At 40.6% G+C, this 25,631-nt stretch overlaps 1 protein-coding gene across 2 annotated transcripts in view; it reads right to left on the bottom strand.

The window, feature by feature from the left end:
• COL9A1 (collagen type IX alpha 1 chain) overlaps positions 1–25,631 on the bottom strand; it is an 88,809-nt gene that overhangs the window by 2,038 nt on the left and 61,140 nt on the right. For both annotated transcript variants that reach the window (XM_045805310.2, XM_087856902.1), the window contains exons 29-37: positions 22,425–22,478; positions 21,732–21,803; positions 21,114–21,149; positions 20,386–20,430; positions 19,012–19,044; positions 15,767–15,913; positions 15,474–15,528; positions 13,431–13,619; positions 6,759–6,836 (exon numbers count right to left, since the gene is read on the bottom strand). In XM_045805310.2, the coding sequence (XP_045661266.1) occupies positions 6,759–6,836; positions 13,431–13,619; positions 15,474–15,528; positions 15,767–15,913; positions 19,012–19,044; positions 20,386–20,430; positions 21,114–21,149; positions 21,732–21,803; positions 22,425–22,478 (709 nt within the window). The remainder of the gene's footprint in view (positions 1–6,758; positions 6,837–13,430; positions 13,620–15,473; positions 15,529–15,766; positions 15,914–19,011; positions 19,045–20,385; positions 20,431–21,113; positions 21,150–21,731; positions 21,804–22,424; positions 22,479–25,631) is intronic.

Below are 25,631 nucleotides of genomic sequence, written 5' to 3'. Positions count from 1 at the left end.
CTTTCTTTCTCAGTGGTTTTAGTTTTCTTTTTCTATTTTCGTGGTCTTTTATTGGTCTTATTATAGTGGTCTGGTCTTATTAAGTGGTCTTACTACATATATCTCACATACTTTCATTTATTTATTTATTTTAGATTTTATTCATTGACAGAGAGAGAGAGAGCACAAGTAGGCAAAGCAGCAGAGAGAGGGAGAAGCAGGCTCCCCACTGAGCAGGGAGCCCGAGACGGGGCTGGATCCTAGGACCCTGGGATCATGACCTCAGCCAAAGGCAGATGCTTAACAGACTGAGCCACCCAGGCGCCCTCTCACATACTTTTAGAAGGAAGCTAGATTAGAGGTCTTATTTTACATATAAGATCCCATTCTTCCTGTTATGCTTACAATTAGATCCACACAAAGCAAGACTATAGAACAACACATTAAGTTTTAAGAGAATAATTATCTTTGATTCTATCCATCTCAAGGCTGTAGGTAAGCAGAGATGTAAGTAATTCCCCCTAATTTATCCCATAAGCTTCCATTTAGCTGTATTAAGTTGTAGTGAAGCAGATGATTGTGTTTTCCTCTAAAGACAAGGCCCCTGAGAAAGTTCTTCCCTAATCGAGAGCACCTATAAATAAGCCTCTAGCGGAGCCTCTTCAGGTCTCTTGACACAAGTGGTTGTTCAAAGTTGCTCTTTTAAGGTTTAAAAGATAGGCCAGATAAAGGTGCGTGTAAAGGGTAACTTTCATACGCCTTAGGAGCAGCAATGTTCCCATGGAGACATACCAGGTCTGCCTTAACAAAATCAGATCAAGATTAAGAGGAGAAAAATGCCCAAAGGAGAGGTCACAGACCAAATGACCACAGAGGCAAAGCGGGTAAGGCAGGTCAGGGTGGGTGAACATGGGGGAGCCCATGAGCCAACCCCTGTTTTTGCAAATAGTTTTAGAACAGAGCCATGGCCATTTGTGTATGTATTGCCTGCGGCTGCTTTTTCACTCCAAAGGCAGAGCTATGTAACTGCCACAGAGACCGCAGGGCCCACCGAACCAAAAACTCCGGTCCTTCACAGAAAAAGTCGGCTGACCCTTCAGGTAGTAAAGAAATAGCCCTGGATTAAGAAATGTCCTGCTGTCTTTACAAGAAGATAACTGGTAACACAGGTACAACGAAAACTGATATAATGAGCAGCCCCCGTCAGTGGTGGGGAGGCAGCAGGGAGGACGGAGGCCTGTGGCAGCTCTACTCCAGCCACCAGCGGCCACCAGAGAAGACGGCCAGTGCCTGCAGAACCTCGGATAACTGTCAAGGAAAGCTAGAAGCTGCGTTCTTGAATAGGCCTCTCAGTTCCTAAATGTTAGAATTCAAATTTTTACTGAGCATTTGTAGAGCCAGCTTCCTGCCTCAAACCTTAAACTCCTTCTCTACTACACAGTATTAGAAAGCAGAAGGAAAGCTTTTTAGGTTTTCCTATTTAGCTCCCCATCACTACACATTCCAGGAGAGGTTTTTCACTTGCTGCATTTATTCCAGATTCCTGCTCGTCCTTTGAGGAAAGAGTTGATGAAGCCATCCTGTGTACCACCGGTTTATTTTATGCAAAGCACACCTAGTCCAATTCTCCCGTGGGCAAATACAGCGACTGACCCCCTGGAGCTTTGGATAATGTCATCGTCGTCATCCTCACCAACACTTACAAAATATTTCCACTCTGCCGTGGCAGTGAACTGTGCTCGTTATTGAGCCTAGTTTCCTCCTGTGTGAACTGAGCGTTAAGAAGGCTAAATAACCGTCCATCGTCGCAAAGCTAGAGGGTGTTGCAGCGAGAAACAAGGCCCCTTCCACGCTTCTCTAACCCCAGCGGATCCCCACACCCACTGATGAGCTAATTCCGCCCGGTGTGCGCGTGCGTGCGCCTGTCCCGCGTGCGTGGGGGGGAGGGTGTTTTTCTGTTTAATTCTTTGCACCTGAATTGACTAGGAAGTAAAAAGAGGCACAGTAACCAAGAGCGGTCCTGATTCTTCTGCAGCTCTAACTATCAGAAGAAACGAAAGATATTTTTTCTGAGGTTTTGTCCCGTAGAAATGACCAGAGAAAAAAAACCGGCCGTCACATAACAGATCATCAGTTTCTGGTGAGTCCGGACCCTGGGCATTTACTCTCAAATGTTCTGCTTACTGTTTAGGAGTGTCATTTTGGGGTGACACTGTCACAGTCCAAATCATTCGAGAAGTCCGGCAGCTGCATTAGTGTGTATCTATAAACTACCCTCCAACTCCTCCGGAGAAAACAGCTCTGAAGTGTCCTCATTCTGCTTCGTCTGCCTCATGGGTGTGTTAGCGGCACTAACTAGCTCATCATTGCACAGCTTTCTGAAATTTCAAGGACCTATTCAAACGTTATGGCCAAACAGTTCCTTATTTTAAAAAAGAAATGTCTGTCATTCTCTGTGCGGACACTAGAGGGTAGTCATGTTACACTGATGGAGACCAGTCCCCGGGCCGGAATGTTCTGAAGGCTCTAATACACGCTGCAGAGTGAAAGGGACTGTGTATAAAGGCCTTTAAAAAAAAACAACCTGAAAGTAATTTTCAGCATTAATTTGGTGATTTATCCACGGGTTATGTAAAATGTTTGTATGTGGCAGGGACTTCCTTATGCTGAGCTTACTTTTGTGTTTGACAAAGCATTTATGTTTAAGGAAGTGGCAAAAAGCGGTTTGTTTATATAAGATCCCCATAGCCAAATAAAATAGCTGCAGTGATGGAAATAGGATAAATGGCTACCGCTAAACCAGCCTAAACGGAGTGTGCCCTTGGTTTGGGGCTTGTTGGAGTTTTTTTCCCCACTCAATATTCACAAGCAAAGCTCACTTCCGCGCAAACTTTGCGTCAGAAACCTAAATAGCCCAGTTGCCTAGTGTGACCCCACACAAAGCCAGCTCTACCCTTCTCTCCTCGTCCAAGAAGGGAAGAAAGCATGTCGGCTCACAAGCCACATTTCTGGTGGTCACAAACATATGAGTCCTTATTTAACTGGCTTCTTCCCCTCATGAATTTGAATGCACGGTGAAGATCAGGACCTATTATTAAATACGTTTCTTTAAAATCCTCAGAGCGTCAAGGAATTGGTCCCAAGTAGGCAAGCTTAGTGGCAGCAGGCATAGAGAGTTACTCTTAATGAGACAACCCAATCAAGAGATACCACCAGAGGCCTGTGGTAAGAAACTGAAGGTGGGGATGGGGGGTTGAGGACATCTGAAGTCCCAGGGATCGCTAATGTGATCCACTCTGCTCTGTGAAAGAGGCAAAAAGGAATCAAGACACTAACTAAGTGGTTATGGGACATGCCGAAGTCATATGGTTAGAGTGGCAAAGACAAACTGATCACATGACTAGACAGCCAACCCAACATTCTGTCTACTGTATGAACCTGGACCTAGAAAGCAGGAATATCTGCATCTGTCACTTATTACCTGAGAGACCTATGTCAGAACAGGTGACCTTTGTAAGTCTGTATTTACTCAAACATAAACAGAGGAATACAAAATAATAATAGCTAAGTTTGCAACATGCTGGCCAGATGCCAGGCACTGTTCTAAGTGTTTCACGTGTATTAACATGTACACAGATCCTCCTAGGTAACTCAAGAGGGTAGATGTGGTTTTTAACCTTGTGATACGGAGGAGAAACCGAAGCGCTAAGAGGTAGAGTGGCTGCAAGAAAGTGACAGAGCCTTGTGCCCACCCTGGAAGCCTGGCTCCAGAGCCCATCCTTCCTAAATACCCAGTCCACATCCCTCCGGCTGCGGGAAACAGACTGGAGGATTCATGGGTACTTTTTAGACAACAGAGCACCACAGCCAAAATGATGTCAGCGTGGCGGTTATAACGAAGCAATGTCCCATTACAGCCCCACAGGGCCACATAACACTTAGCACTGAACAGAGAGATACAAGATAGAGAGGAGACAAAGAACTAAAACCATCCACAAAGAGCAAAGGAATTCTGATAACTGATAGATAATGTATTAGTTACATTTTTCAAATATGTCAGGTATGTTTGCATCCGGAAGAATGATCAAATGAACTTTTTTCATCCAGGAGGATTTAAGTCCCGAATCCAAGTCCCAGTAGGGACAACAAGGAAGGTTGCGGGATATCCTGTTCTACAGGCTGTTTCTTTTAGGTACCAGACAAGTGCCTGCACGGAGTGCTGTTAGAAGGTCCTCCAGGCCCTAACGTCCTATTACTATTACATTTGTGAGAGACCAGAAACCACAGTCCTAATCACATCCCAAGCTCTGCCAGGGACATTAAAAGGCCCAGCCTCTCAGTGGACAGTGAACTTGGTTCAATAATTTACTGTGGACCAGTACTTTGCATTTATGATTTGGAGCCAGAAGTCACTTGATGTCATAGAGCTAGTAAGTGACACAGGCAAGATTTGAACCCAGGATGTCTGAACTGTGGTGCTCCCAATAGCCCACTTTCACAGTACCAGCTTAAGCGGAGGAATGACCCACAAAGCTCTTGTCTGGATTTGAGAAATTGTTAGCTAAGCATATTCATAGTGTGGAATGTGAGCTGACCTAAAAACCAAAGCACCAGCTGGCACTTCCGGCGTTGGGGGAAACATGAACCCTTTGTGCCTGTGCGTTACAGCACTTGCAAAACTGCATGCTTTTGAAAGGTAGCAGAAACTTTTAAAATATAATCTGAAACTCAGATTTCCCACTAAATAATGTCAATATCCTTTCAAGGGAAATACAACAAAAGCATAGACAAAGACCAGATTTCAGAGTGGTGCCAGGAAGCAAGGGGCAAGGACTGGCAAAAGGCAGAAAGGAAAAGGCAAAGGGCAGGTGCAGCAGTCCTGAAATAGACCATAAAAGTTTTTTTAACAAATCATATTTAAGTATTAAATCCAAGACCAGCTATAACAAATTAATTTTTTCCTAAGGGGGACAAGATGAGGACCAGGCAGAGCTCCTCCGGCCTTAACTGTTGTGCCCACACACGAATGTCTGATGTATTCAAAAGCAAATCAGGGAAGCCCCTTCCTGGGAGAGCAGTGGCCCAAGAGCACAGGTAAACCCCTCCCAGTCCGATTCAGCAACTCTGAGTGGGTTACTGCACGTGGGGAATAATGAGCCCCTTGCGACAGCCTGGGACACTGTGTACAGCTGGGTCTGCCTCAGTGTTCCCATTTGAAACTTAAAACAGGGTTTATCAACAGAGTTTTTGAAACTAAGAGTCACCAGAAATAATAATATATTTTTGATAAAGGAAAATCTTGCCAAGAATGCAAGTTGCTGGTCTGAGAACTGTTACATGATTTGTCAATAAAATGGGAGAAGGAGAAATTGTAAGGCAATCTTGTAATACATAGATAATTAACTGTAATGGTTTTATCAGCTTTAAACCACCTATTGCTACCACTGATAAAGGAGGAAAGCACTCAGTAAATTCTATTTCCTCTTCCTCTTCTAAACGTCCATCAGTGAATACAGATTTTATCATACACTGAAATCTTCTCTTGGTCTCATGTAGCTTCAACCAGATTTTCTTCCCTTTTCCAATCATAAAAACTTCCTTTCCCAATCACGAAAATTTATCAATTTGTGAAAGCATCTTGACGGACCCATGAATCACAGTTTTAGCAAAGCAGTGTTTGAGCCATCTCCAAAATGTATTCATATTTTTAAAAAAATTTTTTTAATGAGAAAGCAATTCTCAGGAGCAATGAAATGGCTAATGAGAAAGCAGGGATGTTTTTGGCTGCAATTAGAGTCATGATTGAATAGGTAAGCGTCTGTCAGAATTAGAAAATGAGCATTTTTTTTTTATAAATTTCCCTACACCAAGTTTTCCAAATCCACTGTAGAAGCGTGGACCACCTTTTTTCTGCAGAACGTCTCACCCTGACTCTCCTCAGCTCCAGGGTTTGGGAGCCTTGCTTAGCCTCTGCCTCAGCAGCTGTGAGAGTTCGCTGGGAGGCTGCGTGTCATTCACGCCCTCAAACCGAACTGACTTTCCACCCCACAGTGCTGCGTCTGTGGTTGGGCTGCCAGGTCATTTCCCAGCGGAGGAGTGTGCGGCAGCCTGGACTGTGGAGACAGAGTAGCCAGTGTGTAAAGAGCAAACAGACGCCCAGTGAGTGAACCCAGGCTCTTCACACAGAAGCAACTTTGTCGCCTCAGCCAACGCAGCTGCGATACGTGGCTTGTGCATGGCTCTTTGTGGTTATATGAATAGGAATGTTCAGGTCTATTTATTTTATTATTTTTATTTTTGGGATGTGGGTTTCTGGAGGGTCTGGGTATTTGAAACAGGAGCTTTTAAAATAAGATTTCAGTTACTCCCTATGCAACATGAGTAGTTTAAAAACTTGAATTAATTTTCTTGTTGCTCTGACTTTTTGGTTAAAAAATAAACAGAGAACTATCAACGAGGCTGAAAATGGATAGGACCTCATTCATTCAGAATTTTCTAACAAGTGCATTGTGGCTGGACCTTGACTTTTTAGAAGTCATCTATTCAAGAAATTAATATTTTAAGCCCTGACACTTGTTTTCTCACAAGGAACACAAGCATGATTTTCAAATCATTTAACTCGTCGTTAAAGTTGGTCTTGGAAAATCTGTGCCAGCCGTTATTGAGAATCACATGACAGGCTTAAGTAATCAAAGAGCAATTCTTTAAAATGGTATCCAATTCACACTGCCTACTTGCTACCAATTTCTCAACCCCGTGCGGCCATATAACACACTTACCTGGGAGACCTGTAGCTCCGGGCAAGCCCTTAGGACCTCTTCCTGGAGGGCCTCGTTCCCCCCTTTCTCCCAAGTCACCTGCATTTCATTAGAGAAATGTTATTTTTCTATATGTTTATAAAAAGAAACTGTCATGTTTTTAAACTGTAAGCACACCCAGCACTGAGAAAGCCAAAGGTCATGAAGTTGCCACAAACTAGGTTGTAGTAAATATGAAGGAAGGCAAAAGTTAAGTCAATTATATGAAGAGATCTAAGGGGGAAAAAAACCAAATAACCATATTCATCAAATGATAAACTAAATCAAATATCAAATGATCAACATTCAGCAAAATAACAATCAAATGTTACCTCCTTCACATGAGAAAATAGACCTACCTCAACCCAAGAGTTAGTTAGCATAATGCTTCATGAGAAACAGGAGAAGCAAGTCCACTACACACAACATTACAGAGATGCCCAGTTTATCACTAGTACTTGTCATTTGATTTGAGAGTCAAAAACATCCCTGCTTTCAAGTGGTATCAGTAGCTATCTTAAATCCTTGAAAATCAACTCAAAACCTACAAGCAATGAGAGAATTCAGTAAAGGAGCAACATACAAAATTAGTATATGAAAATCAATAATTTTCATATATACAAACAACCACCAGAACTAAGATGTAGTGAAAAAATATCCCATTTATAATAGCAATTAAATTAATAATAAGGAATAAGTTTAATTAGAAATATGCAAATCTAACATTAAAAAATTACATCTCTAAAGGATGCAAAAGGACTTGACAACTGTTCTTAGGTGAAATGATATCATCACAAAAAGGTGTGAGTTCTCTCTAAGCTGAAGTTTCATCATGATACCAATAAAAATATTTTTTTGACCGAAAAAGGGGATTCTGAAGTTTGTACAGAAAACCACGTAAGCCAGAGTAGCCACAAAAAAAGATAGCCTCCAAAAAAGAAAAGCTACATAAGGGATTAATCATACCACATACTAAACCAATTAAAATGGTGTGGTACTGGTAAGCGAATAGGTTGACCACTGAACCAGCCCAAAAAACAGGCTCCTGTACGTACAGGATTTTGTTTTGTAATAAATGTGCCATCTTAAAGTGGGAAGCAGTCGAACAAGTCAATAAATGGTATTGGAAAAAGTGGGTAGCCAGCTGGAAAGAAAAAATAAAGTTGAATCCGTTCCTCACAACATAATCTAGGATAAATTACAAGTGGATGAAATATTTAAATGTAATTTAAGAACCAGAAGAAAACAAGGGAGAATTATTTTATAACTTCAGATTTGAGTTGGCCTTTCTGTTATGATTCAAATATGAAGCGTTGCTAAAATCAATACAAAAAGGTCAACAACAATAAAAAAAGAGAGAATATATAAGCAAGGAAGTCACTAAAAGGAAACAAAAATAGCTCTGAAATAGATGAAAAATTCCTTGACTTCACTCTCACGTCAAAATAAATGGAAATTAAAAATAACACGAAAGCTACTTTGAACTATACAATCGGCAAAAATTCCAAAGTTGAATTAAACATACGCTAGCAAGTCTGTGGAAAAACACATTATTACATATTGCGAATAAGACTGCAAATTGGGACAGTCTCCTGGAGGATAATTTAACAGTTATCATTCAAAATTACAAATGGTAGTACCATTTTACCTGGCAATTCCACTTCTAGGAATTTATCGTGGACACATAGAGGTTATGTTGATAGTTAGACAAAAATGAAATAGCGTTGTCTATGGCAGCTTTGCCGTGGTGGCAGAAGACTGGAAACTAAGTGTCCGTGAGAGGATGAAACGCACTATGCTACTTCTGCAGAATGGCGTACTATGCAGCAATGCAGGAGAACTGGGAAGTCTTCGAAAGATCTCAAGTCCTGATCAGTAAAAAAAACTCAAGGTCCAGATCACTACTAAAGGGCAATGTGACTTGCTTCTAAAAGGCTGCGGGGAACGTATGTAATCATATGTTGTACATCATCACTGGTAAGGATACGTAGGAAACTAATAAAAAGGATTACCTAATGGGAAGGATAAAGGAATCTAGGCAGATGGGAGACTGGGGTGGGAAAAAAAAACTCTTCGCTAAATATCTTTTCGGACATTTTTAAATTCTCAAACACTGTAAATTTAGTGTCACTGAAAATAAATTGATGAATTTTCAAAATTTAAAACGTGCTGTCACAAGTGCCTGCATTTCACTTATGAGTCATTATTTATAGAGAATGTGCTTTGGATTACAACCAACCATGTGTATTTGCAAGACAGCTGATTGAATTTAGGGATCCAGCAGCCACAGAACCAAGTTCCATTAATTATCCGGGCCCCTGCAGAGAAACCCAGAAACTTGGCCTCATTAACAAAATGCCCTAATACCTAGTCAACTGGCCCTGAATGACGTTTACAGCTCCTAGTAGAAGACATTCTTCTACTATCCCATTGGTGTGGCATTATATTATCCTACTACTCTTTTAGAAGATGCAGTGGCATTTTGCAACAGATTCCATACATAGTCATTTTTTCCAAACATTTGTATCAGCCCAACTTTATTCAATATTGAGTCAAGTTTGTTATAATTTAAAAAACAAAAGCATGCATGCCAAAATAGTAAAAAAAAACAAAAAACAAAAAACTCTAATTATGAAGTGAATGTTTAGTCACCATACTTTGATTTTAGCTGTGAATGTCCTTGTATGAATATTTTTATCAAGAATCAACTATATTTTAAAAACAATTTTAAATGTATATAAATACTGTGTAAGGATACAGAGCTCAAGTTGAACTCATATTCACATAAGCTGTTTTTTTACATTCATCATCAGTATGGCCTTACTATATTAGGAAGATATGATAATTAGCATTTTAAAAACTAACAACTTAAGCGCTCTTGTTAACTTAGCAATTTAAATGTCATATCACTGTAATTCTGGAGGCTAGCAACGAGAGGAGAACCAATAAATGTGCCACATTTTCCAAAGCTAGGAGATGAAGATTATAAATTAAAATGTAACTTTCACGCAGACAGCGAAAGTTAAACATTCTAGCATGAAGCCACATCCCCTTCACAATGTCACTTGCAAGGAAGAAGACTACCGTCTTCGTGGTGGTGCTGCCGTGTGGTTATCAGTCGTAGAAACGTGATTTTTAGATGGGCTCCAGGACAGAGCCACAGGGCAGGCTGCTGCCCCTTCACAGCAGACGGAGCTGCTCTGTGATCCCCAGGGTTAACCCGCTTCTCCAAACCCTGAGCATGTCTTCTTTTGACAGGTCTGAAAAATGGCTCAGGGAGCTAAAACTCCACCTTTACTAGCTAGCCTAGTGTGTGGAAAAATAGAGCGAGCGAGCTTGTAAAATGAGCTTTAGATAAGGTAAAAGAGGGAAATGTGCAGTGTAAGCAGCAAAACAGCTCCATCTGACCAGAGAGGCTAAAATGAAAGAAATTCTCATTGCTCCATAGCTGCTGTTTATTTCATTTATTTGAAAGCTATAACTGATACTCCGACCCATGCAAGTTTAGATTAATACCAAAAAAAAGTGTTAATAATGACATGTGTATTTTCTCAAGCTGTCATTTACATATCGACACATCTGTTTGACTCACACTAAAGTATCTAAAAATATATATATATATAGCCTTACTCAAAGGGGCTTAAAATTAATCCAAACCATGAACATTTAAAAATAGTACTTATGACACGGAAGACTAATACTAAACAAAGTGAACATAAAGCCAATTAGGTATCTCTCATGCTCCTGTTTGAGTATACATAAAAAATGCACATGCGGCAGGGGGCTTGGCCCTGTTTGTGTGATATTGCACAGAACATGTCAATGAAAACAAAAAAAATTATAAATACGATTTAAGATTTGGGTATGATTTCTGGCATATTTCTACTAGTTCCTACTGAAAACGTTGCACTGTGTTTTGCAGACTAATTTTTTAGGAAAAAATGATTTTACTAAAGACATAGTTTGAACTGCTAAAAGCCTTAGTAAAATTTATTTGTTCATTATTTATGTACTAATTTTCTTGGAAAAAGACTCTCAAAGTAATATGGTGAGCAAGACTCAGACTATGCCTTTGTGAGGCATGGGACAAAGGCCGCAGGTGACACTGAAATACATCTCTTCTCTAATTGGCTGAACATTGAAGTTTCAAATGCCGGAGTATTTGTTCTCCGGGGAAAATTGATCTATAACCTTTGGCTAGTGGGACATTATGTTTTCAATCAAATATTAGTGTTATAATGTATGTGGTAGGACAAGAAAGGCCAAGTCGGGTTACCCGGAATCATACATTTCCAAATTTGTGACAGCACTGGTTGATAAAATCCCGAGGATAGTACTCTTTTCTTCCCACACCCCAAATTTCAAGAAGTAAAACAGAGAAGATGCTGCTTTAAAGGAACCCGGTGATAATAAAGTGATGGAGGAGGGTGGGGAGAAAAAGTTCTTTAGAAAAAACAAAAAGGCTATATCTCTTCTAGACTATAGACTATGTCATAAATACTGAAGAAACATTTGGGGGAAGTCCCTTACACCATCAAACTATGCTTGATGAATAAACTCTGTGCCAGGGGCACTTTCCAGGTTCCAAAAATAGAAATAGATTTTTCTTCCCTTCAAAATACGGTTCATCTGCTAGAGCCAGGTCAGCCCAACCCAGCCACAATTCAATGCTGCCAGGAGCTTCCCAGGAAGCTTCCTGAACATTTCACCTTTGTTTCCTGTGGTTCCCAATCCTGGTTGTATATTAAAACCACATGGGGAGTGTTTTTAAATCCTGCTGCTCAGGCCTATTAAGTCGGAATCTCTGGGAATGGGATCCAGCCGTGGACAGTTTTTAAAGCACCCGAGATGACCCCACGGTGCACCCCAGGCTGAGAAACGCAGCTTCAGGCAGACCCTGCTAGCATAGCAAGTAGACACAGACCTTCTTACTTCTTAGGAAGTAAAATGCGACTTGAGGCGAGTTCTCTCCCTAACTCAAAGTAACGTTCTACCGCACGTGTGGAGACTTCCTGTAGGCCACAGGGAATAGGCTGGGATTTCTCTAGGCCCTACAAGGTGTTTCTCTTCAGCCGGAAGGCGGGTGACTATTCTAATGCTGATGCGTTCAGCGGCATGAGATCCACCTGCGGGCTTGCTGGGTCACAGACTGCTGCCCCCCCCCCGCAGAGTCTCTGGTCAGTGGGACTGCGGTGGGCTGGAGAATCTGTGTCCCAAACAGGGTCCCTGGTGGTGCAGACGCTCCAGGGAGCCCCCTCGCAGAACCGCTGCCCTAAAGGGGACTTACGAGAAAGGCTGAGGAGTCACAGCGGGCTGTGGTTCTACAGAACCAGCCAAGTCAACAATCCACTCGAAGCAGCAGACTTTCTCGGAAATTGTGAACAGAATGAACGGGGACTAACCACAGAGAGTAGCTACTCAGGAGCTCCTGAACCAGTAGCTACAAGCAGGACGAAGGTGAGTGGCGATGTGATTCTTTCAAAGAAAATACTCGGTTCTCTTGAAGATGAGCTCTGAGCTCTCTCCATGTTTGATTTTGTCCAGCCTCTGAAAGCTTGGAAATTGTGCCAGCCTTACAAGGGGCTCCAATTAGGGCTCATTTTTTCACATACGGCAATGCACATGCCAAAAAAAAAAATCAAATATAATTAACAAAATTGTTCCAGCTGAAAGTGTAGTTAGCCAAATACCTCAGCAACTCATTTATAGATCCAAAGAGGCAGCTTGCTTGCCCTCTGACCCTTCACACCATAATATTTATCCCTAATTGGAGCACCACCATTAAAAAAAAAAAAAGCCCGTCTCTTGTTTCTGATGCCACATCTTTCTGAAGCTCCCTAGAGAACTGTCACTCACCAAGGTATAGAAATGCTTCATTTTATTTAGCCCTCTCTGTAAATTATCCAGGGCACACACCCACCCCACGCTAACGTACTCACTTCAACTAGTAAACACCATCTGAGGCAACCAGTCCTTCTGCGGGTCCTGCTGAATACCTAACACACTCACAGTACTATTTATTTTTTATTTTTTATTTTTTGCAAAACACTGATTTTAAGGGCTTAATTTCAATAGAAGGGGAAGAAGCAAATGTTCTCACATTCCCTCATATGTTAACGAAAAATTTCAATTGTACTTCTGAGCCGAAAAAAATCCATCAAAACTAAATATCCCCAATGTCACTTTTTAAAAGAAGGAGGCAGCCTCAATTGATGATGAAATTTATGTCTTATGACCTGCTAACAAATGTTGTTAGTTTAAGTAACGGATACATTCTAAGGCTGGTTGCTGCCATCTTAGAAGAGCTCCACAGTGATTTTTGAGTCTCAAAAAAAAAAAAAAAAAAAAGTCTGAATGATCCTTTACAAGATCCTATAAAGTTTATTTTGAACCATGATGGAGGCAGAGGGTAACTGCAAATGACCAGTACTAAGAATCAAGGGACCTTAGTTGTAGGTTTCAGTCTCCTGTTGTCATACTGCAGGGTCAAGAGGATGTCGTATAATGGTTTTCTGATCTTTACTATCACCACTGTGCAAGAGAACAATACGTCTCCTTGTCTCACAGGATATCTGGAGCTTGGAAGGGTGTATGGAAATATCTGAAAAAGGACAGTGTGTGTTCTTTTGTTCCCCCCAGGGCAAACTGGCTTACCTTTAGGCCCCCTTAAACCAAGAGCACCAGGGGGGCCTTTAATGCCTGGGAGGCCACGCAGTCCCATCTGGCCTGGGAAACCATTCTCTCCAGGTGGTCCTGGGGGGCCAGGGGGGCCAGGCCGACCAGGGAGGCCAGAGGCTCCTGAGTCCGGTCGCTTGAGACTAGCAGCCATCTCAGCAAGGTGCTCTAGAAAAGAGAATAAACAAAACAGCCCGGAAGAGTCAGAAACATGAAAGTGACTCAAATGAAAAAAAAGGGGTATTTCAAGTGTCTTTTTTTCTAGACGTGTCACCAGAGCTTCAAAATTGGTGGTGGGAAGTGAATAAAGTTGGATCATTTTTCCATGGATTTTCTGCCAAGAAGCTTCACTGGTGCTGTTTGATTTGGCTCTTTTTGGATATATTTGGTCCTGCTGTTCGGAGACAAGGGGAGGGGGATTAAAAAAAAAAAAATACACAGCAAGGCTTTCAGGTGAGTAGTGTCCTAAAAGGATGAGTCTGTCACCTGAGTCCCAGCTGGTTATCTGAAAACCCAGGATGGCAAGAAAATGAGTTTCTTCACAGAGGGAGAAGTGGATGTCTAGAAGCTTTTTAAAAGTCAAGGACATTGTCCAGAATTAGTATTGAGAGGGCATTTGAGACCTGGCCCCACATTTTCAGTTTGAAGATATTACGTGACCTAAAATATCCTGAGCATTTACGACTGCTTATAAATTCCCCTCTCAAAAGTTTTCTCAGGCTTGGAATAGACAACAGACATTAAAAATAGCCTGCTTCTTGGGAATGTTCACAGTCTGTCTTAAAAATTAATAACTGTGTGGGCTTTTTCAGGAACCATTAAATAGATTAAGAATCATCCACTGAAACCAAGAAGAGCAAGAAAACTTTCCTATGAAAATACTCTCAGGGAAATATGCCAGTGTAATATTTTCTAAAGGTGTGAAGGAGATTATGAATCGGAAACAAATTTCTAACGAACATTTTAAAATTGCTTAAATGTGAGCATTCTAGTTTGCCTTATGTAAGTAAGAGTTAGCATAAAATTATAATTTCCTAGGGATGTAATGTTTAAAATTGAAATATCCTTTCAAGATTAAATGTCTGCCATGAAGAGACTTATATTGGTTTTCAAATATAGAAGTGACAATTTCATTCTGGAAAACTCTATAAGACAAATTAGACTATCTCATGAGCTTGCAAGAGAAGAGTATTTATCATGACAGAATTGGTTCCAGCTAAAATAAGGTAATTATTTGTTAGAAGGCCCCAATGTTTCAGGATCTTCCCAGTTCCTGTCTCCCCAATTTCTTCCTTTTCTATGTGATTTTAGAACTAGACCAATTCTAAAACAGCTATGACAAATAGCAATTGCTATACTATAGATGAATTTAGATAAAGGTGAACAAATGTAAAAACATATCACCATTTTGGTAAAATACTATTCACTCTCTACATACATGATACAGGAGTAGAGAGAATGTTCTTATGCTTCTTATGGACATGAAGACTGTCAGTTACTTCACATATAAGCTACAAAGAGAGCCAGGGGTCAGCACCAGCACGTGTGTGCGTGCCCACGCGTGTGCATGCTTTCTTGCAAATTAACCTCCTTGGCAAAAAACAAGAGCAAAAATAGGCTAACCCAGGGGTGCCTGGGTGGCTCAGTTGATTAAGCATCGGACTCTTGGTTTCGGCTCAGGTCGTGATCTCAGGGTCATGATCTCAGGGTCATGATCTCAGGGTGGTGAAATAGAGCCCTGCGAGCCCTGAGCCCTGCGTTGGGCTCCATGCTCAGTGGGGAGTCTGCTTAAGACTTTCTCTCTCTTTCCCCCTGCTCCTTCCCCCACTTGTGTGCCCACTCCTTCTCTCTCTCTCAAATAAATAAATATTTTTTTTTTAAATGGGGTAACCTAGAAAGATAAAATTTTTCTTTGAGGCTATAAGCTATTCTGTGGCAACAAATTAGATAAAACAATTAATATTATTCAAAATCTCCCACCTTTAAAGCACACCAAAATTCAAGACATTATGATTTATTTACCTTGCATGACTCTCATGCAAACCTGCTTAATGTGCTGATCTGTCGGTGCTCTACCCTGAGACAGGAAAATTTAAAAAAAAGATGATTAGATGGTTTATACATAGAACCATAAAGAAGACATTGTTAAATGGTAACCTGACAGACTCAGCAAGTGGCCAGGTGCCTGGATTTACAAGAGAACTCGCCCACACTGCTGAGGAGCTGATGTCTGGGCTAGCCTGGCTCCCCACCCCCTTCTGGTGCTATGAGATGGAGTCTCCAAAGGGAAACCCCGGGGACGGCCCACCACTCACTGGAGGGCCCTCGATGCCAGGCAGGCCGGTGGCACCCTGCTCTCCCTGCACGCCTCGTGGTCCAGGCGGTCCTCTTGGTCCTTCCACTCCAGGAAGCCCCCGACTTCCTTCAGGCCCTCTCAAGCCGGGCTCCCCAGGGTTACCCACCTAGGACAAGATGGCACATTACAAAACCAGGGCTATCCACAAGTAATATGTCTGCTTAATATTAATACAAGACTTACATGAAATTTTGGGTTTGCTTACGTTCTTGTCTCCCAAGAGTTGTTTGTTCGGAGGTTACAAGTTCCCAAGGTAAAGACACAGAATGCCACAGTGTCTGAGAATTCCAGTTCAAGTAAAGTTTTTCAAAATCTTTCTTTTTGGTATAGTTAGTATTTCAAAATGTTAATTGAAATAATGCATTTTTAAACTACATTCTTTATACTTTAAGCCACTTCCTAAGAACAAGTTAGTTTTTAATAAGAGTTGTGAACTTATTCTGGCCACAAAAAGGCCACTGAGTTCATACAAGACTTGTTATTTTGTATATCACCAATACAGAAAGCACAAAATAAAGATATTTCCAAGGGCATAAGTTATTTAGCTTTATAACACTTTGGAGAATTTGAAGAAGCACATGTACCCAGGAATTATAAAATACTAACATTAACTGAATACATTTAAAATGCCACATTTAAAATATTGCACTTAGAATGAATGCATTTAAAATACTGGAACAAAAAGATTGAGTCCATAATTTACGTCTTGAGGAAGTTAAAAATCTAAATAGTAAAGAAGTTAAAAAAATAAACCGTTTCCTTAGCTCAAAAGCATATACCAGGTAGATTTTTTTTCCTGAAAGCAGACCCCTAAAAGCATTTTTAAAAGTCCCCATCTACAATAACTGCTTTAAAACGAGACTAAATTAATTCACTTTCTGCTAAACTACCTCTGTTAGAACTGATGGCATTAGTAGTTACAATGTGCCATTGTTTATAGAATAAGAATGAGAAGATAAAAGGACAGGGGGCCTTAGGGGAGTGCTGGGGCTCAAGATAAAGTTCATAAAGCAACTTAATCCTGCTTCTTTTTCATATCCAACATTTATCTAGAAAGAGTTAACTCTGTCAGTCAGATGTTTTCAGCTGAAGGGAGAAGGTGATGAGGCAGGGCTTCCACTAGACGCATCTGAATAAAGCTCAGCACAAATGCTTTTCCAATCTTTCTTTATGCAAAAAAATTGATAGCTAAGTCAACTTGTCAGAATTGCTTCTATAAAGAAATTATGGCCTAAAAGACTTCCCGAAAGACTGTCAACAGAGAGACCTAAGGATGTGCTGTGGAGGGTTCCGGGCTGACAGATGACTACAGTATGAAACTGTTAACTTCTCCAACAGCCCTGAGCAGAAGCCAAAATGAATTTGGAAGAGCCTAAAGAACTGGGAGAAAACAGAGGAGGCCAAACCAGAGTCTGTCATCTTGTTGACACTATCTGAAATACTGCTACAACAAGAGGAAAGCCTTTTCCAATGAAGAGATCAAGGGCCCCGGGGTCTTTGGAAAGAATTCCTCAATTGAGTGGTATACTGAAGTAGAAACTGGGGTACAGACTTCACCCACTTATCAGGTTTGTCTCCGCTGAGATCACTGAGCAAAGTGGAAGTGTGTCTCCCTGACTCTGGGACAACACACTTCAGCTGCATCAGAATTACGTGGGTAGTGTCAGAGAAGAAAGGGGTAGGGAGAGAGGTGATAAATCAGGAGTTAAGTCCTAGTAATATACCCAGATTTAAATGAAACTAACTCCTTTTGACCGCTGCATTGTTCATTCACTTTTTCCTTTTATAACAAATTCTTACCATTGAACATTACCGATTATTTCTAGATAGGGAAGCAGGATTTCTATTATCAAATCCTATCAAGGTTTACTCTTCACATTTTTTCTCAATCCTAAACCATTTCTGTCAAGGATTCTTAGGTGTAAAGATGTTACTTGAAGCCTGAGACTGTCAATGGTGTTTAGAGGTGGTGTGTAAACAGGTGAGTTAATACAACATAATAGTTTCCATCTCAGGGGTATGTAAAGAGCCCAGGGCTGGCACTGCAACCAAGTCTGGGGGCAGGTGGTCCTCCAGGGGAAAGTTGAGCTAAGGATCGGGCTACAATGCCTAGGTAGGAGGTAGCTATACTAAGGAAAGAGGAAGAGTGTTCCAGACTAGGAGAACAGCACAAGGCATTCAATAGCATGCCAAGTAAAAACAACTGCAAACAGATGAAGTTCCAGATAGATAGAGAGGAGGTTGGCAAGGCAGAGACCACTTCACCAAAGACTTTGTATATTTTGCTAAGAGTCTGATTTTATTCTATCAAATGTTATTCCTGAAGGGTTTATGGAAAGGAGGGATAAATAGTGGGCTTTATATTTCTCTCTAGATGACACTGGCTTCTATGAGGATAATGTGTTGTACAGGGACCGAGAAGAGTGGAGAAGATTCCAGAAATAGGAGGGAATAAAAGATTAACTGGAAGCTGGTGGCGGTGGCATTTGAGGTTAAGGTATGCTTCATCTCTTCCCTTATACTCTCTTAAATTTCTTACTGTATCGAATGTGCATTCCTTTCAAATTAGTGAATCATCCCAGGTTTGCTGGTTCTCTAATTGGGTCTATACTTGATTCTATTTATTTCCTTCTCATAATTGGTTCTATTATTGGTTCTATAATTCTGAATACATCTAATCTCTAAGGACTTCAGTTTAGTTTCTGTAAAATGATGAACTGAATGATATGATCACTTTCTAGCTTTAATCATTATTAAATTTTCTTATGCATTACGACTTTACATTACTTCCCCAACTAGAACAAACAGGAGATTAATAAAATTACTGAAATATTTGCAATGGTATGAGTGCCCATGAAATTCATTTATACTCTTGTCACCACAAAGGACAAGTCAGTTCTTTTAAAATGACCCATTTGTGAAAGAAATTACCATGTATACTCACTGACCTACTTATGAAAAAACTTCCTTTAAAGTGGATTAGTTCAAAAGGCAGATCCATTTACAATGTTGTGAGGTGGTCCCCCCTCCCCCACGCCTTGGATGAATCCATTACTTAAAGAATAAATTTAGGCATTAATTTCCTTGAAGGTAAGTCTTTTAAGAATTGAATTTTACAGTGATTTCATAAAGCAGAGCATTGCATTTTCTATAGCTTTATTGATATTTTTACTTTTTTATACTATTATTGTTCATTGTACTTACAGATCCCTTTGGCCCAGGTAATCCTATTTCTCCCTAAATCAATAAAACAAAATTATGTTAGAACAATGCATTCACGTTTGATAGTTTACTAAAAACATTTAAAAGGTTATTGCGCTGCTGAAATCTATAAAAAACCACGAAGAGATCAACTCTGGCACTGCAGAAAATCGTGAGATTCAAAATTTGGATTCTAGTCCCAGTTCTGCTACTTAGCTTTGTGAGCTTTGCAACCTGCTAGCCTTTGACTAAGTTATCTGTTAAATCACAGGGTTGAATAGGAGCTCTACAAGACTCCAACCAGGTCTAAAATGCTAGGTGTTGAGACTTAGAATGTGTAAGTCAAGAGACATTAAACTAGCATGCTGTTTTAAAACACAGTAGACATTTAAACCTGACGGTTTCACTTTTGAAACTCGAATAGCATTGTGAAACTCATCTGCAAAAGTCTATCAAACCAAATATGCCTGATTTTATGCTTAAAAAAGAAAACTTGGAAATCTCCCGCCCCTGATTCTAGATATGAATTCTGTTCAAGTTCAAGCACATCAGTTCATCTCTACCACAGAACAACGACCTAAAACGTCCTCTTAGCCCATCAAATTTTAACTGAAAATAAAATTAAAATAATCCTTTTTCAAATTTACTTAATAGAGAGCTTTGCCTAGTTCAGATGTTACATTTATATTAGCTCTAAATCCTGAAAATCTGAATAAAACAACATTACGAGATTTTTTCCCCTGCACTAAGTGCTCTCTGGCACTATTTTGTGAGAAATCTATCCCCACTCCAAAGGACCAAACATAAGTTTCCACATTAGGTCGTGTTAGATTGTGTCAAAGCCATAAAGAGGAGCCAGCAGATGTAGGAGTTCTGGCAGTAAAGATAACTTTTTCTCATTCTTGCTGCCTTCCTGGAGATTTACCTGCAGCATCCTCTGGAGATGGAGGTCACTTCTTTGGAAGGTTTTAGACTACGGAAAATACCCATGGGCAAACTTGTGAGCCACAGCTTTCTAGCTGTAATAAAATTAATTTTGTTTCCACAATAGGCACTATTCATAGACTTTCTATAGTCATCTAAGAATCACTTCGAATGTCTAGGTGTAAACCCACAAGAAAGTCACCACCTATAAGAGAAAAATTTGTTCTCCAAAGGCTTAAGCCAGGCCTATCAGTTTTGGGATGTTTACCCTCTGCTTTACTTGAACTTGGCTGCAGTCTTGGGGAGTCTTTCATCAGTTTAAAAAAAAAAAAAAACAACCATTGCAGCTGCTGAAGAAGTCAGCAAGGGTAGCAGTATCAGAGAGAAGAAAAATCATGTACCTAGTACAGTTAACCAAAGTAACCAAACATTAACCAAAACAAAATGTCTTACAAGTTCTCCCCTTTCTCCTGCTTCACCTTCTTCACCGGAGGAACCCTAAAAATTAAGATTAAAAGTCACAGTTTTGAATTCTTAGTCCCTTGCCTCAGTTGTAAGCAGTCAACATTGATAAGCATTCCTCAGTGGCCACAGGGCCCCCCGGATCATGCCGAAGTACAACATGCTCTTGACGGCTTTTCAATCTAGCTGTCAGTGTCTAGCTAGTCCAAATCAGAGAAGCGCCTAGAGAAAAGATAGCAGGTGAGGTTGAGTTTCTTCTAAAGGTAAGGGTTAATGAGTGTTTCCAGCAATTTTATAATTAGGTAATCCTTGAAAAAAGGCTTTCACTGTACAAAAAGGAACGCAGAAAAAGGACCAGCTCTAATTGACGTTCACACTTTATTTGTTAAGGCCTCGATACAGAAAAACTCAAAATGTGATGATGTGGCTAGAGAAGGCTCCATCGGTCACAAGTAAACCAACCCGGTGACTGGGAGGGAGGGACACTCTTTTCAATGTGTGGTCTTGGAAGCAGAGCCATCAGCAGCTCCAGCTTGTTAAAGTAGTAGATAAGGTTATAGACCAAACTAAGCTCTAGCTTTCACTCACTATGAAGCCCACTGAGAAACACTAGCGCCTCCATCCTTTTACTCACACCCATAACCCAGCCAGTGCCCCCTGCTGGTGAGGCACCTCCGTGCACATCACTGACTGCACTGCAGACTCCGGACAGGACCTACCTGTTCACCCTTTGGCCCAGGTTCACCGACTGCTCCCTGTAATGAATAAAATATAATACTTTTTCAGTATTTTGAGATGTTCAACGCTATAATTTCAAGTGAACCAACTTCCCTTCTCAGGTTGGTAGATGAGGGCAAGTATGAATAATGTGACAGATGAGGACTTGCTCCTCTCCCCACAACCTAACAACAGAGCTCCAGGCTGGGCTCGGAGCCTACTTAAAAAAATAAGTAAATAAATCAGGATGACAACCTAACAACAGCCAGGTAAGGCCTGGAGAAACAGACAGCTATCCAAAAGCTGGCCACTCAGGGTGCTCCCTGATCACATCCACATAAAATTTAACTGGTAGGAATGTAAATTTAAAACTAAACAGGAAATATGATTACAACTGGAATTTTTCCTTTTCTCAACTTTTATATATTCCTTCTGATAAATTATTATATTGATACTTTTTGCTTCTTAATCTTAACTCTCAGTAATTTAGGATACCTTTCTTGATAGCTGTCTATGAAATCTCCACTGTGCCAAAAGCAAGCTTGTTTCTCAATATAGTAAAACTCATCCTTCCAAATAAGGAAATTTCGGGGGGCGGGGGGGAGGGCTAGATAGCTTACCCTGTCACCTTTCATTCCAGGAAGGCCAGGGGGGCCAGGCAAGCCAGGGAGGCCAGGACTACCAGGAGAACCCTGAAAAACAAACACAGTGTCTCCAGAATCAGTTAGTACCGCACTGTAATCACACGAGGCAGACACAGCCTTGGTTGGGTGTGTGGACTCCTGTCTAAAATAAATGCGCCGTGGTTGGCTTAACACTGCTCCTCAATTCTGCCTCTCTCCCACACTCTCCGGAAAAAATAGGCCAGTCCCTCCACCACCTCGGTCCCACCTCGGCGGTCCTCAGTTCCTGGGTTTGCACCCTTCCCCACAGTGGGCTCTTTCAGTGGAGTCCCTGCAACGGGGCTGCCTCTCGCTGGGTAAACAAGCACTGCTCAAGAAGTAAAAGGCAGCATTCACGCCCACCTCTCTTAGATTCCAAGAACAACCAGGGGCCCAGTGTAGCACTTCACGGCTCTCCCGGTTTCAAAATGTATGCTACAAACCACACTGATTAAAATACCCTCGGCGGGTATCCTAGACATAATTTGAAATTTCGCATTTACATTTTCACGCATTCGCATAACAACAGAAATCAAGTAAAGATGATTAAATCACCCTCCCTCCATTGTTTTTCTCTTCTTGTTTATTTTTAAAAACGAATGGTGTTTTGTAGAAAGCAAATAAACTTCTAGAGACTGAACTTTTACTTACCAGTTTACCTGGTGGTCCTGGAGGTCCCACTGGTCCTATTTCTCCTCTGCTGCCCTGGAAAAACACGAACACGAGTGTCAACTGGCTGGTCTTCCAAAACTCAAAGCCTTACCTACTATGTCAGTAAAATAACACTCTACTTAGGTTTTTGTTTAAATATAAAAGTCATCAAAGTCCTCTCCCCATCTTCGACTGAAGGCAGAGACCTTTACAGAAAATGCCTATAGCCTCCCCAGGGTTTAACCTTCAGCGAATGTGTTCCTGCTGTTCTTTGTCATTACCACCCAGGAGATAAAAACGATGTCCGCTACATCTCTGTGGAATGACAATTAGTAATTTTCAGCATCTGAATTACAATATAACTTATATTATGGCTGTCTGTGTATATGTCCTATCCTCTCATTTAGATGATAGGTTCTTGAGGTATGGGTTTATCAATGTTGAATTCCACCTAACGCCTAAAACACAGTAAATTTCGGGTCTACAGTACATTTTAAAGCAGCATCTGGCAAATGATCTTGAACTGCAAAAGGATGAAAAAGAGAGAAACAGGACAGGGATGTTCGCCTTTAAATTACTAATGCAACTTCAAAAAGACAGAGATAATAGAAATTTACAAAGTTTTTGACATACAAAATTCTTCGTTCTATTCATTCTTGTTCTAAACATGTCTTAAAAGATTAAACAAACTTTGGAAAGTACAATTTATAATGAAAATACACCAAAAGCAACGTTTCATTTTGTGAGCCAATTTCAATTCTTTATTTGAAACTCTAAGCCCTTTGAGAAAAGGAGACACATGAATTCTTCAATTTCTTTCCCCAAGAACCTCATACAGTCTTATACAGTCTGATGAAAGCTTGTTTTATTTCTAACACATATTCAACTAAACCGAACATGAGATTATTGGATAAATAATCACATTTCCTGGACGGTGTATATGAAAATGAAAGTAGTCTTTTGAGTCCATTTTATTTTAAAATGACATGACAACTTCATCTTCACTCTTGAGATTTATAAATGCTCCTGCTAAGGTTGTGCTGATCTGGCCCATATGCTATTCACTTATCTCTAAGTTGAACCAAGTGTCAAGGTCCATAATCCTTCTGAATTTTCAGTTTCTTTAAAGGATTAGGAAATGTTTGCCAAGTTACAAGTCTCTCACTTTGAGCTATACTTAAGTGGCAGTTGTCTCAAGTGACTTATTGGTGATTTAAATGAAATGCTCTTAAATACTTTTCAAAAAATTTTATATAGGCAACCTGTCTAGTATATAAGTTTGGGTGATACACTGGCCCTTAACCCTTGTGAGCAGCTTAGAAGCCTGAGGCAGTCTTATGAGAATGGGCACTGGAAAGATGTAAGACTAGATGAAAACCAGCCACTGTGATAGATTCTTCTATCCATCTATAAAGACAAAGATTGGGTTCTATCCCATTAATTTAGCCCAGCACTTCAAAGTTCAAGACAGATTTTCTTCAGTATATCTGCTCTCTTGGCATTTTCAAATAATTTCTGAACTGCATCATGATTAAGATCCTAAATGTCATCGGGCTAACATGACTTTAATTCTCAGAATAATTGTCACTGGTGGGAAAACTAATTAATGGTGTCAGAAGGGGAAAGCAGTTCTTGACACAATCTCAAGTATTCACTTCTAAATAAATGAACCATTATGCCAAATTAAGATGATTGATGTACTTTTTTTCTCTTTCACAAACCAAAGGGCTAAGTTAAAACAAAGGATTGTCTAACTTTTCATTTCTTTTTGGTGGGATTATTTTGTCAACCAAAGACAAAGATTTTCTTTGCGGGTATCTTATTTTCTCTGTCTTTCATGAACTCCTATTAGTCAATTCATAAGTGTTTTCCAACCACTGGCAGGCCCTTGGTAACACATATGAATGGCTCAGAACCCCAGCGTAGACAGCCTGTTCTGCTGACCTTCTGTACCCATGAGAGCCCAGCATGCACAGCACTAGAGGGTGAGTAAAATTACAAGCATTTGCTCCTTTGTTACTGTACAAACAGACAGCACGTGCTTCTCATTTTTTTCTTCTTCCATCCTTTAAATTCTTGGCCTTTTTAAACATAGGTATTTCTATAGAAATCATCTCAAGGTTGAAAAAGGTAGTGTTTATTTTCACAACAATGACCAAGCAGTTATGAATAAAGTGTTAGGACAGGATTTTCTGATGGTCATTCCTATGATTTCTATGTATTCTAATAACATGTAAGATGAACGTGAATAATCAAGATATAAATAGTAACCTCTAAAAACACAGGTTAAACTAAACACATGTTGTAGGGAGCAATTAACCATGACCTTGTAACCACAGGTGTGCTAAACTTAGAAATGGCAAATCTCCTATGTTTCAACAGCTGTGATGTTAACCATCTTCTCAGATGTGGGCAAGGGAGACTGATAGGGCTATGGCTTTTGTGCCCAGTAGCTAATATTTACGAACCCCGTGACAATAAGAGTTAGGATTTGTAACAAAAGAATTGTAAGAAACCAGAAAAAAAGGCAAAATCCTACCATTAAAAACATGAGGACCATAATAAAAGGCTTTTTTTCCCCTCTTGGATGCTCTGTGCCGCCATATACGTCTCCAACATGTTCAGACACATCTGCCAACCGCTCCGTACTTAGGAAGTCAATCGAGACTTTAAAAAAAGTTGCAGACCCTCTACCAGTGATTCCCAACTCTGGCTGTGCATCAGAATCCCGGAAAGAGTGCTTTAGAAATATATTTCACGAGATGTCTTCCACCACTCCATCTCCCTGTTCTTCCTCCTGTCTTCCCCCATCTCCCCTAGATTCTTCCTCTGTGATTTTGAGGTCAGACCCAGGAATCTATTTGGGTTTATGTTGTGTTTGTTTGTCTTCACCAGCTTTATTTTAGACCTTTGTTAAATGCTCACTACGAAAATTCCATACACACCAAAATTTAAAGCTAAATATGTCTTGTACCATTAGAATTGGGTAAGCTAACTTCAAATAAAAACCGTCCTGCAGAGCCTTGACTCGAGCTGTCGAGGCACTGGAGGGTGGAGAGGAGGCCGCGGGCACTGAGCCCCACTGCCAGGTCTGAAGCCTGGCTCCACCAACTCCAGCCCTGCAACTTCACCTCTCTGTGCCTCTGTTTCCTCACCTGGAGAGTGGGGATGAAAACAGTACTGATCTCATAGGGTTTTTGAAAGGAT

The sequence above is a fragment of the Ursus americanus genome, chromosome 29 (genome assembly GCF_024610735.1).
Source record: "Ursus americanus isolate L20-20 chromosome 29, mUrsAme1.1.p, whole genome shotgun sequence".
NCBI classification, from domain to species: Eukaryota; Metazoa; Chordata; class Mammalia; order Carnivora; family Ursidae; genus Ursus; species Ursus americanus.
Note: the sequence above shows the minus strand (reverse complement) of the source record. Positions and strands in the feature narration are given on the sequence as shown.